The sequence below is a fragment of the Neovison vison genome, chromosome 10, assembly GCF_020171115.1.
Source record: "Neovison vison isolate M4711 chromosome 10, ASM_NN_V1, whole genome shotgun sequence".
NCBI lineage: Eukaryota > Metazoa > Chordata > Mammalia > Carnivora > Mustelidae > Neogale > Neogale vison.
In genome coordinates, this window is record NC_058100.1 from 55,163,782 (window position 1) to 55,181,609 (window position 17,828).

Here is a 17,828-nt window from a genome sequence, read left to right on the forward strand (position 1 = left end):
ATCCTTCTAGGAGCCTTGCTTTTTTAAAAGGAGATCTCGAAATCAATGACGGACAGTGCTACAGCCCGGTATAAGCCACATTCCCCGAACTCCAAACTAGGAGATGGACAGCTTTCTTCTCCTACACTCTGGCTAGCGCTACGTGAGTCAGTAAATCTCCCACTTTGTCTGCTGCCTTTCAGTGCTGTGCGGACAAGCAGTGGGGAGACTGGAGGCCTCACCTGGCCGTGATTCTGTCGAATCAGGGCGGGGACCCGGAGCTGCTTCAGCGAGCCATTATCACCATGGGGGACACCCTGGGTAAGACGAAGCCATCCCTCCTGCCCTCTTCTCCTCTAGGGCATCTCTAGGCCATCTGTAAACATCTGTCTGCAGGCTCTTAGGTGCTGTGCAGGGCCCGATCTGAGCCTCAGGCTCTCCTTTGACCCAGGAGCCTCTGTGTCTGGGGGATAGAACCTCCAGGGTAAGGAGTGTCGTTCTTGACTCCATTTCCCAGAATTTCCACTGCAAGCCAGTACAGCCCAGACCCCGAGATTTGAGGCTGTGCTGCTGGAGAAGGCAATGCTCAGCAGTTGGCTTTCTATCCCTGGTCAGACTTTCCTGAAGACAGAGTTAACTCTGGGGACCCTCGCCTCCTGTTACGGTTAGTTGTACAGTGACCCAGCTCAGCCGGAGAGCAAACTCTGTCTTTGCCCGAACTACCCTGGGTAATTGTGTGTCGTCTGCACTTGTATTCTCTCTCAGTGAACCTGGCCTTATAAATACTCAGGGGCGACTGGATGTTCCAGCTCAGTGGTTCTCAAATTTGGTCAAGGGGCAGAACATCTAGGAATCATGACAGTCTTTGTAAACTTTGTGGCAAAACACTCTGTTAAACTGAAAAGAGCCGGGAGGAGCAGCTGGCTGGCTGTTCAACTCAGTCAGAAGGGCAAGGATTTGTTTAGTCATTTCTGGGTGCCAGGCACTGTGCTGGGTACTTTACTACTTGAATTAATTCAGTTTTGAGGTAATGAGAAATGTATGGGAGAGCATTCTGGAAGTGGGAACAAGCTGGTAATTATCGTGAATTTTATGAGCCCTGGGAAAAGTTTCCTATTGTTTGACTTCAGCAGGAGGAGCATTAGTGCCCCAAGAAGTCTAATTGAAAAACAGCAGCTCCCCACAGCCCGTGTCTTTGCTCAGGTGTACGCATCTGCTCCCTTTTCACCTTCAGGAAGGACTAAAGTGCTTAGCAAATTCCTAATCACAAATTCAGGAGGGGAATAAGCGCTAGAGGCCTCTTTTGGCCAAAGAGAGCTGAAACGGAATGATGTCAAAGCCAAGAATGCGTGGTTTGGGGCGTGACTCCTGACCTGAGCTGTTGTCCCCTTCACTCCTGTGAGGATGCTCCCCTCTGAGCCCCAAGCCCCCCCTACCCCCCCGTTATCTCTCTCCCATCCCGCCCAGCAAGTGGGTCCCCACACGGCCGGGCTCTGTGACTGGGGCTTGCTCTCCTCCTCCTGCAGCAGGGAAGGGGCTGGTGGAGGCCGCTCACTTCTGCTACCTCATGGCTCACGTGCCCTTTGGCCACTACACCGTGAAGACTGACCATCTGGCCTTGCTTGGCAGTAGCCACAGGTATGTGATGCTCTGGGGGAAGGAAGCAGGAAGGACATTTTCCAGGGGATTGTTTGAGCCCTTGCTGGGTTTCATGGCCCCCTTTTCCATTTTCCTGTGTGAATTTCACCTACTGCTGCTCCTTTCCTCTGGGGGTCTTTTCTGCAAGGGGCCGGGCAGGGAGGTGCCCAGTGGGTGCTGCATCACACCAACAGGGGGCTTCAGGCCCCAGTCCTGCTCCCCCAAACTGTGTTTGTGTTCCTTTGGGGTGTATTGTGCCCCTCTGACCACTGGGTGGCACCCTGGTTCCATGAGCGGAGGTCACCTTGTCCATCAGGGAGAGGGCGGCTTGGGGCTCTGTGCTAGGCAGCCATGGGCCTGGCTCAGAGTCAGCCCTGGGCAGAACTGGAAGCTGGAAGAAGTTTATGCTTATTCCTTACATCCTTACACTGACTTGGTGCACAAGCTACTCAAAGTCCCCTGTTACTTATTTTATTTTTTAATTTTCTATATTTTATTTTTGTTTTTATTTATTTTACACAGTCATTTTATTTGCACCGTTTCCTTTAATCATTACCGACTTTAATCATTACCTATAAATAAGGAATATTTTTAATCTTCACTTGCTAGAGGAGGGAAACCCAGGCACAGAGAGGTTAAATAACCTATCCAAGGTTAACACAGCTGGTGTGGAGTCACGCGGGACCTGGAGCAGAGCCCGGACTGACCACTGTTGTGCCAGGCGGCCTACCTCTGCAGAAGCATACAGTCTCCAGGTGGCTCTCTTTGGCTGTGGTCTCTGATGGCCTCTGATTGGCTTGTCACATCCCGTCTGTGCCAAATGCGGCAAGAAAGGCGTAGGGGTTCATTCGTCTCCCTCCTGTGTTTTTGTCGCACGAGGGCGTTTCTGAAGATAGCCGGGAGGCCATGGGTTCAGATACCACAACAAGATGTAGGAGGATGTGGAGGATCTGGAAGCCCCTTGGATCTCCTTCGCTCAGCCCGCTTCCTCCTTGGCTGAAAGAACACCAGTATAGGGACTGTCTTTTGATTTTTGGCTCAGCTGTCCTCCCCATCCTCATCCACGCCTTCCTGTCTTGGGGCCCCACATCACTCCCTCTTCTCTTCTGTTCACACCAGGAGTGGCCTCGCACAGGTGTGCGTTCTAGACCTTCAGGGCACAGGACTCGCTCCCAGCATGTTTAAGAGGAGCACCTAGCGCCCCGAAGGGAGATGGAGAGCAGCTTGCCTTAGGGGACCCTCCAGCAAAGGAGGTGGAGAACCCCTCCTTTTCTGCAGTCTTTGCTCCCCAGCACCTCTGGTGCAGGGCTCTGTTCTGTTCCATCCCCAGCCTCAAGAAGGTGGAACGAGAGGAGGCCGAACATTCACTCCAGAGGCCCAGAGCGTCTTTCCTGTCTTGGAGCCGTCCTGGGGATCCACCCAGGGCAGAAGCTCCTCCACGAATGGTGTTTGTCTGCTAGGATTGGAAAGCCTCCCCTCCCTCCTCAATTTCTTTTATTATTATTCTCTGGTTTTAGTCAAGAGTTTTTGAAATTTGCAACGACCGAGGCTATCCAGAGGACGGAAATCTTCGAGTACTGTCAGATGCTGGGCCGCCCCAAATCCTTCATCCCTTCTTTCCAGGTAACCGAGCACACGGTCGGCCGCCGTCTGAGCGGCGATGACCGCCGGCAGCGGGATCTCCAGCTTTGCTGTTTGGCGTAGTGTAGCCCTGGCTAAGTCATCGACAGCACTTTTCCTCCTTAGGTTGAGTGTGGGAAGAGTTAGGATGTCGTCCTAGGTCTCCTTAAGGTCTGTATTTTAAGATCGAAAGCAACACACGGCAGCGGCCCCTCTGGAAATCAGCTGGTGTCCCAGGGCACCCACTCCTCATCCTTGCTTGGCAGAAACTTCTGTTGTGCTCTCCCCAAACAGCTCTCCCTTCTCCTCTGCTCCTTGGCCATCCTGCCAGAGGTGGGAGTATGGGGGCCCAGCCCAGCGACCGCCCGGTCTGCTCCCTCCATCTGACCTGCTGCTGCCATCTCTTTTGGACCCCTGTCTTCGAGCTTGGAAAGTTCCTCCCAGCTGTAACCCCAGTCCTCACCTGCCCTTCTTTCTCTTGGGGTTTTGGCTGTGCAAGTGGTGTGCACGCTGTGGGTTTGCCTCTCTTCTCTTAACTTCTCTGCTGGACGCCCTGTTGACACCTCACATTCATGAAGACTCCTTCAGTGCCTGTCCCCAGAGTGCACCTGGACACACACACACACACACACCACAACACAAAGCACAAATCCAAACCTTGAAAACAAGTGAATTCGTTATAAGAAGGGAAGTGACCCCGTTAGTGTCTTCTTTCAGAGTTTTACCAGACTCTCCTTCCCTGGCAAAGCTGTGCCGGACCAGCTCCTTCGAGAATAGTCCTTTCATCTCTCTCCCTTCTTGGGTCATCCCCTTGCAGTCTCCTGTGGGCTGAGCGTAAGGGGACTAGCTGGTTTTAGTGCGTGTGCTCTAGGTGCGGGCACAGCGCCTTTGTGTCTCAGAGTGTTATATCTCATCCCCTGAGGTGGGCATGATGACCTCCTTTCCCAAGAGAGGAAACTGACGCTCAGAGGACTTACGTGCTCTTGGCTCCCACCCCTTGGGTACCGTTTGTTCTAAGACCTTTGCATGGATTATCTAATCTTTACAACATCCAAGGGGTGAATAGTATTATTATCCCCATATTATGGTGAGGAAACTGAGGCACGGGGGGGGGGGTGGAGTAACCAACCCAAGGTGGCACGCCCAGTGTGGAGCTGGAATTTGACCTTGGATCTGTCTGATTCCCAAACCCTAACGCTCCATCCTGCTCTGCATCTCATGCTTCTGTGAATACCGGCCTGCTCTGTGTCAGAGTCTTTTCTTTTTCCTTTCTGTGTCCCCCCCTGGTGCCTGGTCCTCTGCCCCACCTACACCAGGCTTTCCAGGTGGGAGGGTTTCCTGATAAGAAGTAAGTCGTCTGGTGCTTTTCGATGGTGACTCAGTCTACGGACACTGAGCTGGTGGTGACTCCCGTCCCTCTCTCCACGACGCAGGACCGGCAGGCTGGATTTGAAATTGTGCCCATACCCAAATAGAATGCCCTAAATGGGCAGGAGGCCCTCCTTGAGACTTGGATGCCAGAGTTAGTGGAAGCTGGCAGTCAGCTGCCTTCCAGGAAGTCCTATCTACATTCTTCTCCTTCTGTGCCTGCCTGGATGGACTCGTGGTCACTGGCTCTGCTCCTCTTCACAGGTGTATAAGCTCCTTTATGCTTCCCGGCTGGCAGATTACGGCCTTGCGTCCCAGGCCTTGCATTACTGCGAAGCCATCGGCACAGCCCTCCTTAGCCAGGAAGACAGCAATCACCCTGTGCTATTAGGGGAACTCATCAAGGTGAGGTTCTCAAAGGGTTCTCTGTAGGTGTTTTATCTTCGGTGTTCAGAGAAAGCTGTTGTGAAGAACTTCGATTCTGCATCCCATCTCCTTTGAACATGCTGGAAAATTGGAGCCCTTGCCATACGGGCTGTCTTTGACCTCGTATGCATGCCCAGGCGCGATAAGCCCAGTCCTGACACCCCACAAAGAAACAGGCAGAGGGTGGAGGGTGCTGGGATCGGGAGGTGGGAAGCCAGGCGTGTGCTCTGCCAGAAACTTAGTCTTGCAACTGCTTTTCTGGGACAGCGAAACTGCACGTTGCGATGAACCGTTCTAATTATAAACGCTGGACTTGGAAAATATATTTTAGTGATTAAAATGGGAAATGATCCTTATTAAAATGCTTTTAAATGCATGGAATATTTTATCACATGTGGGATATGTTAAAAAAAGAAAACAAAAACAAATCAACTTAGTTCCTGGAGAAGAAAACAATCAGGCCAATAGTTGTTCCAATTAACGGAAGAAAAATCCATTAGCTGGAGAGGACGGCAACCCACTGTCAACTTTTGCTTTGCTTTACGTGAAGCCCGAGTGTTGGCTCCTATCGCGAGAGACCCACCTCAAGTGCCGAGCTCCCTACTCCTGGTGTCTGCCGACAGGCCGGCGGTTATGGCGAGCTTAGGGACCAGGAGTGGGGAAGGTGAGAAGTTTGGGGGCTTCTGAATCTTGCAAGACATAGTAGTCCCTTGACCAGCAGCATGAGCGTTATTGGGAAGCTGGTCAGACATGCAGAATCTCAGGTCCCACCCAGAATTCCCGAATCAGAATTAGCATTTTGGCAACAGTCCAGGCGGTTGCCCAGAGCACCGAAGTTTGAAGTTCGGGAAGCCTCGCTAGAGCACGCAGCCTTGCACGGGTGCAGAGCTGGGTAACACTTTCTTCTTATGTCTTACGGAGGATCTAACACCCAGATGGGTTAATTGTTTATTATGCTGCAATTTCGGAAAGGTACCTGCTGAATTTGCTACCTCTCAATTATTCTTTGTAATCTAATTTGCAAGGGAGCGAAGGAGGTCTTTCTCCTGTTCCCTTACTGCCTCGTTCACCATTGTGTCTCTGTTTCTCCTTTCCTGTCTCTTATGTCCACCCCTGACCCGGCTGGAAACCTGGCACAGCTAGCAGAGAGACTGAAGCTGTCCGATCCCTTGGTTGTAGAGAGACGCCGTGGAGACAGGGACCCGGAGCCAGCCTGGCTGGTGCCCCTTCGCAGGCGGCGTGAGGAGCTGCTGGTGAGTGAGGCTGGGGCCGGACCAGGCATTGAGACCTGTTTCTCCCTTTGCTCCCCAGCGCCGAGTAGGCAGGCACTGACCTTGGCAAATCCCCGACCCCGTGGAGGGCCACGAAGTCTCCCAGCTCCCACGAGGCCCAGGTGGACCCAAGCAGGGGCGGTGCTCAGCCTCCCAGCTGCTGCCTCTGTCTCTCTCTGGCGGAAATGTTTTCCTGTGTCTGCCTGTGAGACCTGGGGCCCTCTTGCCGATCCCCCTTGCCACCCTTCTCTGCAGTCCTAGAAGATACATTTTATGACCATTAAAGCTTTCATCTCTCTGTTAGGAACAACGGATCATAGTGGACCCGTGTCACTTTCATGTAATGTAGGGCAATTGCTTGAAAGATTTCCAGGCCTTTCCTTTTTGTTCTGACAAGTGCAAAAGCTGCTGGCAGTAATTGTAACATAATTGGAACGGGGCTGCCTCCCTTCTCTTTCTTCCACTGTTTTGGAAGACAGGACAGGGTAGATTTTTCAAGGCACACGCGGCTCTGACTCCCTCCATGTGTTGCGCACAAGGGACCCTGGCACCGACGGTTAGTCCCTTCCTCGGGGAGACAGTGGATGTCTTGTGCCTCTCCTGCCAGCCCTTGGCATTCAGGCGAGGTTCCCCTACCTTGTCACTCCGTCTGAAATTTCTTTTTGACTTAATTTCTATTTTTTAGAATTTTAATTTATTTTTAAAGATTTAATTTACTTATTTGAGAGAAAGAGAATGGGGCGAGGGGCAGAAGCTGGCTCCTTGATGAGTGGGGGACATGTAGCTCGATCCTAGGACCCTGATATTATGACCCAGGCTGAAGGCAGAGGCTTAACCCACTGAGCCACCCAGGTGCCCCAACTCAATTTTTATTTTTTTTATTTTTTTATTTTTAAGATTATTTATTTATTTATTTGACAGACAGAGATCACAAGTAGGCAGAGAGGCAGGCAGAGAGAGAGAGAGAGAGAGAGAGAGAGGAAAGCAGGCTCTTCGCTCAGCAGAGAGCCCGATGCGGGACTTGATCCCAGGACCCTGGGATCATGACCTGAGCCAAAGGCAGCGGCTTAACCCACTGAGCCACCCAGGTGCCCCGACTCAATTTTTTTTTTTTTTTCCCCGACTCAATTTTTAAACTGTTGTTCCCTATTCTTGCTTTTGTTTGTGTGGCTTAAGAAGATTTTTACTTTCTTTCACTAGCACAAGGTAGCAGCAGACAGTGGGGATCTCCATTCTGCTCACTCAGATGCCTCAGGAGCCAGAGGAACACCAGGTACCCACGCCAATGGCCCGAGTGTGCGAGGGCTGATCCTCAGCGCCTGATCATACGAGAGGTGGAACTTGGGAAATGCTTGCCTTGCCCTTCCTGGAGCACTTCCTCTCCAGTGTAAGCCTGACGCATCGGTCCAGGCACCTTCTCCCCACCGCTCCAGGTGGCCACGGGCATCCCCACTTTGCTCAGTTCCCGCGTTGTGAGAGTTTCTGCCCTCCATTCAGGTTTTAATACTCATTATTCTGTGTCGTGATCTCATGGTTTCACCAGCCTTTTCTAGCTTCTCCCCAGAGAGGAAGCCAGAGATGATGGGTTGTCCATACTTCCTGTGGATGTTGGGGACATAGGGAGATCTTTTTGAGCTATCCATTTTGGGTTTGAGCATTCAAACATGTGTGACGTCACACATGTGATGACCTTCCATCAACACATCTCTCCTTCCCCCTCAGGCTGCCTCTGGGTGCTGGGTTGGGCGGAAAGTATTTCCCCCAGTTGGTTCTATGCCCTTTCCTCCACAGTGGGGTCAGGGCAGGGCTTCATCTCTGATTCTAGCCGTTTCCCACCCTTTAGCACACCCTTTACGGATAAGCAGGGGGAAGGCAAGGCACGCCGGCTTTGGTTGCTGTGTCCGGGCTTTGCCATTGTGTCACGGGACCTGTGAAGGTCAAGGACCGGAGGGGAGTCAGGCTGGGTGTTTCCGAATGCCGCTTCTGCCAGGAAGCAGCCGTGTCTCTTTTCACCCAGTTGAGCATGGGGGTCAGCAGCCCCACCAGCACCATGACCTTGGGCCCATCACAGCACACGTCCACACGGCGGTCCATCCATCGGCAAAATGGCAGAGCCGGAAGGAAGACCACCACACTCATTTCCAGGGCCGATGCTCTGATTCTTTAAAAGCAGAGCCATCATGTCTGTGGTCTCATTTGTATTTTAACCATCAACTGCCCACGTTTCAAACACCCAGGTCCATGAGGAAATCATTAAAGGGGAAAGTTTATCCAAAATAAAACAGTACGGCATGAAGTAAAGTGGTCATTTCTATCCTCCCAGTGAACTAATGCACTCATGTAAGGCTCAGGGATCGTACACGGCGGTGAGGGAAATCATTTTGTCGACTCCAAGTCATAAGCAGTGAGAGGTGTGACAACCACTGCTGGGTTGGGCCTGTCATCATGTTAGCGGCAGCCACCTCCAGCGGCCTGTCTCTGTGTCTTCTTTCCAAGGAGGATGTGGGCAGGAACGGTCCTGGTGTGATCGGTCCATTCTGATGCTATATTTCAGTACTCAGCCCTTCCTCTTTGCCCTATGTCCTTAGAAAGCACTTTCTACCATGATCTCTCGGGACGTCAGAGCAACTCAGGAACCCTTGGTGCTCGCCCAGCCTTGTGGCCAAGCCTGGAGCAGATGGGCCCGGGCCAGCCCAGCCCTCAGCAGCCGGCCTTTCCCCACCAGCTCAGCTCCCACCCAGCAGGAGGAAGTGTGGGGCAGATGGGGGGCCCAGTGCCTCTTTACTCAGTTCCTGGGACTGGTGGCAGCCTGGCACTGACAGGGACTCCTGGAGGAGGAGCCTGGGAGGAAACCCAGCAGATCCACCCCCCCCTTGGTAAGACCTGGGGATCACAGGGATCCTCCTGAGGATCTCTTCCTCCCTGAGTTTCGAAGGGGAGGAAGTGGGAGAGGGAGGAGGTGGTGGGATCAGAGCCCATAAAGCCCTGAATGGTGGGTGTACATCTGACTGAGGACCCACTACTATGGGGCAGCCTTGGGATTGATACTTTGCATGCCTCTGGTGGGGGTGGGGCACTCTGCTTCCTTCCTTTGCAATCTGCCTCTCCGCTGGGGCAAGCAGAATGAGGCCAACCCCAGTTCCTCCTGCCTTCCTCTTGGATGCATAGTTTCTAAGAGAGAGGCTGCAGGGTGGAGGAAGGAGGGAAATGCCATCTGTGCCTCGAGCTCTGTCATCTTGCACCCAAGAGCTTACTGTTGGGGTTCGCTAGAACAGACCTACTCTTCCGTCCTGCTCCCAAGGGTGGCAGTGATGGGAGACAGAGGGGTGGAGTGTGCTGAGCAGTGCTAAGTGACACCGGGGGAGAGCTGACCACCAAACGGCAGGATTAGATCTTTGACCTGCGAAGATATTGTCCTGTCCTAGACAGGAGGCTCAGGAGGATCCCTGTGATCCAAGTGCATGTGGCCCTGGTTTCTGGGATTCCTAAGGAATGGCTTGGTTCAGAGTAGAGTTCAGGTGACCAGCATGCCTTGGGGTGGCTGGAACGGAGAGGGTTTTGTAGGTGGATTTCACACTTACAGTGGCTCACTTGGGGCCATGGGCTTGGACCTGCAGCTGGTAGAAAAGCAGACCGTGTCCCGTTCCTTCTTCAGGTTAGATGGGAAAAGCACAAGTTCAAATCACAATGTTTGTTTGTGTTTTGTGCCATAGGAGAGAGCACGGTGTCTCAAGGAAGTTTCCAGCATCCCGACGGTCAAAAGGTTGTTTCTGAGCCTCAGGTGAGAGGGCACAGCACAGCAGATGCTGAGGTCTACACTAATGCTTCAGGTGGATTCCAGTGGCCCAGATTTCTCAGCCACGTGCAAACTCCTTCCCCTGCCTGGCACCCTCTCTGCTTTCCACACTATAGTGTGTTTTCTTATTTCTTTCTATCCCTAATCCTAGGGGTAGGGAGGAGGGCCACGTTCTTGTTTATGTTCAGTCCACCAACCCGTGTCCATGGGGGAAGGGGTGGCAGGGCTGAGTTTCGTTCTGGCCTCAGAGATCTCTCACACCCTCTCCTCACCTGCTGCACCAAAGGCTCACCACGTCTTGCCCTGTCCTGGGGGACCCTTGGTGCTTATTTCTTTTTTGTAATTTTTTTTTAGAAGTTTTTATTTATTTATTTGACAGACAGAGATCACAAGTACGCAGAGAGGTAGGCAGAGAGAGAGAGAGAGGAGGAAGCAGGCTCCCTGTTGAGCAGAGAGCCCGATGTGGGGCTCGATTCCAGGACCCTGGGATCATGACCTGCGCCCCTGGGATCATGACCTGCGCCAAAGGCAGAGGCTTTAACCCACTTGAGCCACACAGGTGCCCCTGTAAATTTTTTTACCTCACTTTTTCCCCAAGAAGAATCTATGGCAGCTGGGTCCTTTCTCCTCAGTTAGGCTGGAAGGTCTTGGAGGTGGCCCTCCCCACCTGGCCGTGCTAGCTGGCTGTCCCAAGAACATACCCCTCCCCCAACAATGGGTATTTGAGGTGTACTTCAGCTTTGCCTGGCTGGACAGTTTCACTGTATAAATTTGATCACATAAATAGTGGTTACATCATATAAATGTCTCACGTAGTGATGGAGCTGCAGGACTTAAAAAACTTTTATGCTTTCCTTATTTTTTTTCTGACTGAAAAAATAGTCCATTATTGTTATAGAAAATTCGAAAAATAAAGAAAAAGTAGCATAAATTATCAACCAAATATCACTCCTGTGTTTCTAAATGTGTATATAAATAAAACTTTATTTCCCATTTAATACTATAAAATGAGGTTTTCTATGTCATTCATAAGTGATTTTTATTTTTATTATTTTATTGTCATTTATTTTTAAAATTTATTTTATTATTTGAGAGAGAGAGCGCATGAGCTTGAGTGGGGTGGGGGAGGAGTAGAGGAAGAAGGAGAAGCAGAGTCCCCACAAAGCAGGGAGCCCAGTGTGGGACTCAATCCCAGGGCTCCGGGATCACAACCCGAGCCGAGGCCGACACTTAACCGACTGAGTCACCCAGGCGCCCCTATTTTATTTTTAAAAAAATTTTAAAAATTAATTATTTTATTTTAGTTTTAAAGATTTGTTTATTTGAGAGAGAGAACATGAGCGAGCTTACAGGGTGGGGGAGGGGCAAAGAGAACCTTAAGCCGACTCTTTGCTCAGTGTGGAGCCGTGCATGGGGCTCTTTCTCACAGATGTGAGATCACCACCTAAGCAGAAGCCAGAGTCAGATGCCTCACCAACTGAGCCACTCAGGTGCCCCCATTAATGATGCTCAATATTGGTATGATAAAGTCCATCGTGTGAAAGCACCATCATCTGTTCATTCATTCATTCATTCATTCATTCCCTCATTCATTCATTCATTCACAGATCCCAAGCTCCCCTGTGACTGTGCTGGGGGTACACAGGGAACTTACCCTCCTGTGTTTCTGTTTAGTGGAGGTGACTTAACAACTGTGTGCATGAGGGATTTTACTCTAGATGGAGTGGCCGGGGTAGGGGAGCCCTCTGGGGAGGTCTTGAGCAGAAGTCAGAATAGGGGGGCAGATAAAAGTCAGGTAAGTATCTGGGGAACCAGCGTTCAAGGCAGAGGGAATAGTGAGAACACAGGCCCTGAAACTTGGCTGATTTGGTGCCGTGAAGAAAGAACAAGGGACCTACTGTGGGTAGAAACTGGGGAGCAGTGGGCTGAGAATTGAGGCCAGAGCAATAGGGCCTGGATCACACAGGGCTCTGGGGGCCATGGCAAGGGGCACTAGGTTTCGCACATTGCTAAATATTTCATGAGTGTCTCTCTTCCTTTTCTCTCTTTCCTCCTCTCTCTGAGTTCCCTTCCCTTCCCCTCACATATAAAATACAGTGGTGGACATTCTAGTGACAGATGTGCAAGCCTTGTCTATTTCTTGAATTACTCAATGGGGAGAAATGCCCAGAAGGAAAGTCAGACTGCTGGGGCTTGAATCCTTGCTCTGCCAACTACTAGCTGTGTGGCCTTAGACAAGTTGCCTAATCCTTCTGTGTCTTCGTTTCCTCGTATGTAAAATGGGATGATAATAGCCTACCTCACAGGACACTTTAGAGGATTAAACAAATCACTGTATGAAAGTGCTTAGTGTTTACTACCTAGTAAATGCTGTACCCACAATAAGAATTGAAGATTTTTCTAGATTTGCCAAACTATTTTCCAAAAGTGTACCAATTATGCTTTTTGGAATATAAAATGTGACTATAACAAAAAAGGACAAATACTGTGTGATTCTGCTTATATGAGGTACCTAGGAGAGGCAAATTCATGAACAAAAAAATTAGAGGTGACTAGGGGCTTGGGGGGAGGGGAAATGAGGCATTAGTGTCATTAGTGTCTACAGGGCACAGAGTTTCTGTTGAGGTTAATGAAATGTTTTGGAAATGGATTATTGGCGGTGGTTATACAACATTGTGAAGTTACTGATGCTACTGAATTGTACGCTTAAAAATGGTTAAATTGGAGAATTTTATGCCATGCACACAAATATAAGGGCCCACGGGCCCATGGGCACATGCTTTCCTCTGCTGCATTTGTTCACAGTTGGTCTTGAGCAAGTCTTCTAGTGAGTGAGGGTTGGTCTCTGTCCTTCTGGGTGTGTGGGTACCCGTGGGGTGTGTCCTGTCCCTCTTCCTCTCCACCGGTGCACTTCCACATGCTCTGTTCCAGGCCTCGACCTAGTTCTGGAACTCTGATGTTGGGAGGGGTGAGCACAGCAACCGGAAACCTAGAGAGGATTAGGGGATAGCAGGAGGGTGGGGTTGGGCTCTGGCCTTGTCCTGTGGCCTCCCGCAAATCATTTCTCCTAGCTAAGCCCGATTTCCTCATCAGTAACCTGTGGGCCTGTAAGGCTGTTCCACGGATTTACCAAGTGGGGTTGCTGAGGGAGAACAGGCGATTTGCCCTCACGACCTGTCAAGTGCCATAAAAATGTTTGTTCTTATGTTAATTCCAGGTGCCAGCGATTCCCAGATCACGAAATAATTCCGTGAGTTCCACTGTTTCAGTCAAGGAGGATGAGGAGGAGTCCTCGGATGAGGCAGATGATAAACCTTCCCAAAGTCCGGCACAGAAAGAAAAGCCAGGAGACACGAAAGAGAACACGAAGGTGGAGGGTCTTGTTCCGTGGCCACCGTTCACCTTCCCAAATGGTGTGGAGGGCAGGCTTGCGAACCCGGGCTTTGGCTGGGCCTCCGACTCCCCGCCAGCCTACTGGGGTGGGCCTGTCTCCTAGTCGGTGGGAGAAGCACGCCTGTAGCTCCTGTGTTTCCTCCTTTCCCTTCCAGAGCTCCGGGTTTGGCTGGTTCAGCTGGTTTCGCTCGAAGCCCACGAACAGCGCATCCCTCTCTGGGGAAGACTCATCAGACAGTCCCGACTCTGAGGTAAGTGTGAGGGCCTAAGGGCAAGGACCCTTCTTCTCCCATGGGCCGACTGGAGGAAGTTTCCTCAGAACCTCTAAGGCCTGTAGTTGGCAGCTGGTAATGGGCAAAGGCCAATCGGGTCTTAAAAATTAGGATGAAGAATATTCACTTTAGGGTGCCAGTAGTTGTTTGATTCTAGAGCAGAGGAGTGGCACAGAGTTTTGGGGTGGCAAGTGGAGTTTTGGGGTGAGCAGCAGGTCACAGGTCGAGGCCGCTATTGTGGGCATGAATTTGTTAACAACCAGTACCCCCAACACTGCCTGTCTTTCTCCACGACGCAGGAGACCTCCAGAGCATCTTCTCCGCCTGAGGCTGGCCCTGGCTTCACACTGACCTCTCTCCCAGAGCCCCCGTCTCTGCCGGGCACCTTATCAGGAGCCACAGGTACTACCAACCTCCTGTCCTTTGGGTCTGTGGGCTCTCTGCTCCTCAGGCCTTGAGGGTACCTTCTGGGTGTGGGGCCTCCTCACCCCTGAGCAGGGGAAATAGCTCTGACTCATTGCTTTCTAGGTGAGGGCGAAGTCCAAGGATCGGTGTCCAGTGGGGGAACCGCCGAGGGTACTGGGACTGGAGGCCTGTCTGGGCCTGAGGTGAGCAGCCGATAGGTTGAAGCTTCGGGCCCCACCAGACGCCTGTGTGTGCGAGGACTGAACATTCAGTGTGGGCTGGAGCTGCCATCCCGTGAGGGCAGAAAGCTTCTGTTGTAGTCTGCTAGGGCCACCAGGACAAAATGTCACAGACCGCAGCTCACACAAAGTGATTTCCTCACAGCTCTGGAGGCTGCAGGTCTGAGGCAGGGTGTTGGCAGTGCTGTTTTCTCCTGAGGCCTCTTTCCTTGGCTCGTAGATGGCCATGGTTTTCACATGGTCTTCCTCTGTGTGCGTCTGTGTCCTCACTTCGCCTTCTTGTAAGGACACCAGTCTTACTGACTTAGGGCCTGCCCTAATGACCTCCATCTTACATTAGTTACCTCTCTGTTTTTAAAATTTTTTTAATGATTTTTTTGTTCTTTTTTTTTTTTAAAGATTTTATTTATTTATTTGACAGAGATCACAAGTAGGCAGAGAGTCAGGCAGAGAGAGAAGAGGAAGTAGACTCCCCACTGAGCAGAGAGCCTGATGTGGAGCTCGATCCCAGGACCCCGGGATCATGACCTGAGCTGAAGGCAGAGGCTTTAACCCACTGAGCCACCCAGGCGCCCCTGTTTTTCTAATTTTTAAGATTTTCTTTTTAAGTAATCTTTGCACCCAACATGGGACTTGAACTTACAACCCTGAGATCAAGAGTCACATGCCAGGCACCTGCTTAATCACTTTTTGAAAGACACTCCCTCCAAATGCATTTTGAAATACTGGGGGTTAGAATTTCCACACAGGAAGTTTCAAGGGGACAAGATGTAGCCCATAATGACTTCCTTAGGTGAAGTCTAGAGCACGGCCTCTTGCCCTTGCCCGGAGTTTGTTGGTGACCTTGGCAAGGGCTGTAAAAAGTTCTTGATGAATCGTCCACGCGGTATGGATGGCTTTCATGCCGATTGCTGGGAAAACATTTTTATTTTCTTGTGGTTGGGTTAGCGCACACTTGTAGTGTGCACACTTGTAGCCCACTCGGATGGTGGCTTCAGATCTTCAGAAGCACCCCTTGGCTGGAATCAAGACGAACCCACCGGGCTTTGCGGCAGGAAATTATTTGCAGGAGATGCCCAGAGCGATATTCGTGACTCACATTGACGCATTCCTCAGTCTTAGGCTTTCAGATAATATGATATTCCTTTTTATGATGCTATCAAGATAATTGACTGTGGCTTTTTCTTCTCACGTGCTCCAGGTACAGCTGCCCCCGAGCCTCTGCATTTGTCACCCCAGACCCAGGGGTTGGCCGTGCCCACTTGAATCATGTTTGTTTGCTTGACTTCCCCGAGGTCTATCAAGAAACCCTTTTCATCTGCAGCTCTTGACCAAAGCGGACACTCAAGGGAAACCCTTGATGTTCTGGAAGCAGAAGCAGTGACTGATAGGATTTTCTGTTATTTTCCCTCACAGGCTATTCCCTCTGAGCTTTACTTCAACCCTGGTGTTCTGCTTCCCCCAACCCCCTTGAGAGGGAGTGTTCCTCTCTACAACCCATCTCAGGTCCCTCAGGTAAGGGAGTCCTGAGGGAGAGGGCGTAGGAGCACAGATTTTGGATGAAGGCAATTCAGGTTTATAATCCTAGTCTGCCATTTACTGTGTGTGGGTTCTTGCACAATGACTTACCCTCTGTAAGACTCAGTTTCTGCATCTGTAAAGTGGGGTTACTAGTAGCCACCTCGCAGGGTAGATGTGAGGGTTAAATGGGAGCATGTGTGTGAAGGGCCTCACGCATGGAAAAGTCTCGGTCAAGTGTCACTATTATTAATACCACTCTTGACCTTTCACAGGTCTTGAGACTTTGAGAGATACATAGGTGTTGGTACCCGTGGTGGGGAAATACCATCACTCCGTCCTGGGGCTGGGGGATCACTGCAAACTTTTGAGAGAAACTAAATTCCCTGATCTTCAGTGACTTGGGGCCAGACCGATTGCTCTAATGTACCCATTTGGCCTTCCCTCTTTATAAAACTGAATTTCTTTTGCCATATTTAAGAGGTGCAGATGTTGGGTGAAAGTAGATAATTAGAAGATCACCGCAGGAAGCCACATGGAGCTTGAGTGTTCTAGACTCAGGATGCCCTAGCTTAGTCCAACCAGCCAGCCCTGCATGGAGGCCTGCTTGGGGCTTTAATCTTGTACGACCTTTGTTCTTTCCCAGCTCTCTACGACTACTAGTCTGAACCGACCGAATCGCCTGGCTCAGCGCCGCTATCCAACCCAGCCATGTTGAGAATGGCCACCTGTCCCAGGCTGGTCTCCTTCCTCGATTTCCAGCCCCTCTACCCTACTGGGGCCCCCAAGAGGCTCATCCTGGCCTATTGCCTCCACTGGGACAGGCCGTTCCAGAACACAGCTCAGTCCAGTCTCTTCACATTAGCTTTGGAGTGATGGCCAAGTACCACGTTGGATGGAGAAGCTGGGTAGAGCAGCAGCCCGGAGGGGGCAGAGGGCCAGGGCGGAAGCACTCGGATGGTGGCTTCAGATCTTCAGAAGCACCCCTTGGCTGGAATCAAGACGAACCCACCGGGCTCTGCGGCAGGAAATTATTTGGGGGAGATGCCCAGAGCGATATTCGTGACTAACATTGACGCATTCCTCAGTCTTAGTTATAGACCAATTCACGGCTCTAGTTAGCAAAGTTTAAGTTTATATACTGAAACTTGATTACTGCTTCCCAGCAGAAGTCCCTCCTCCGTGACATTTCAGCAGTTTCCCTCTTGGTCCTAGTTTTGTGCACATTTTTATGTGCCTCAGATTAATTATATTTCTCTCACTTTCTTAGCTGGTCCTATTTTTTCACATTCTGGCATCTGGCTATCAAGTTAGATTGCTGTAGGCATCATATTGTCATGGTAACTACCGAACCTAATGATGCAGACGGATGGAACATCAGTGTCATAACTGATGGGGAATGTCTCCGAACATCCACCCCTTCCATAAGAGGGGAGAATGAGTGCCTGGTACTGTTAATACCACCCTTCCCACCTCAGGCCTTTGCAAATGGGTGTTGGGAGGGTCACTGGAGCCCTAGGGAGGAGGGGGACATCTTGGAAATTTCCAGTTCTCTTTTCAAACCCAAAATAGGGACGACTCTTGCTGTTTGTCAGATTTGCTGAAAATTGCTCCTCACAAAGACCGGTTTTTCTATGTGTAATTGTACATACAGGTTTCATACTCTAATGTACCACAGTTCCGATGTTGATAGTGATTAAACCAGATAATTTTATAGCAAATGCTTGTCTCTGGCTGATTTTTGCAGAGGGAGAGAGCACACGGAGCACACTCTTCCCCTGAAGTGTTTCTAATAATGGTTTCATTGTGTGATAAGGAGCCTATAGTTGGAAAGAGCCCTTTGTTAACAAAGAATCTGGGGACTGATTCTCTTAACTTCCGAGTCTACTCTAATGTTATTTTT

At 50.7% G+C, this 17,828-nt stretch overlaps 1 protein-coding gene across 1 annotated transcript in view; it reads left to right on the plus strand.

Annotated features, from left to right (window-relative positions):
• Positions 1-17,050, plus strand: part of SEC16B (SEC16 homolog B, endoplasmic reticulum export factor) — a 58,857-nt gene extending 41,807 nt beyond the window's left edge. The window contains 15 exon segments of the mRNA XM_044267349.1: positions 183-300; positions 1,506-1,617; positions 3,135-3,240; positions 4,870-5,010; positions 6,171-6,284; positions 7,503-7,575; positions 8,891-9,178; positions 10,016-10,083; positions 13,316-13,468; positions 13,647-13,742; positions 14,063-14,165; positions 14,292-14,371; positions 15,824-15,922; positions 16,572-16,605; positions 16,608-17,050. Of these exon segments, the coding sequence (XP_044123284.1) occupies positions 183-300; positions 1,506-1,617; positions 3,135-3,240; positions 4,870-5,010; positions 6,171-6,284; positions 7,503-7,575; positions 8,891-9,178; positions 10,016-10,083; positions 13,316-13,468; positions 13,647-13,742; positions 14,063-14,165; positions 14,292-14,371; positions 15,824-15,922; positions 16,572-16,605; positions 16,608-16,801 (1,779 nt within the window). The 3' untranslated portion in view covers positions 16,802-17,050.
• Positions 17,051-17,828: the final 778 nt, after the last annotated feature.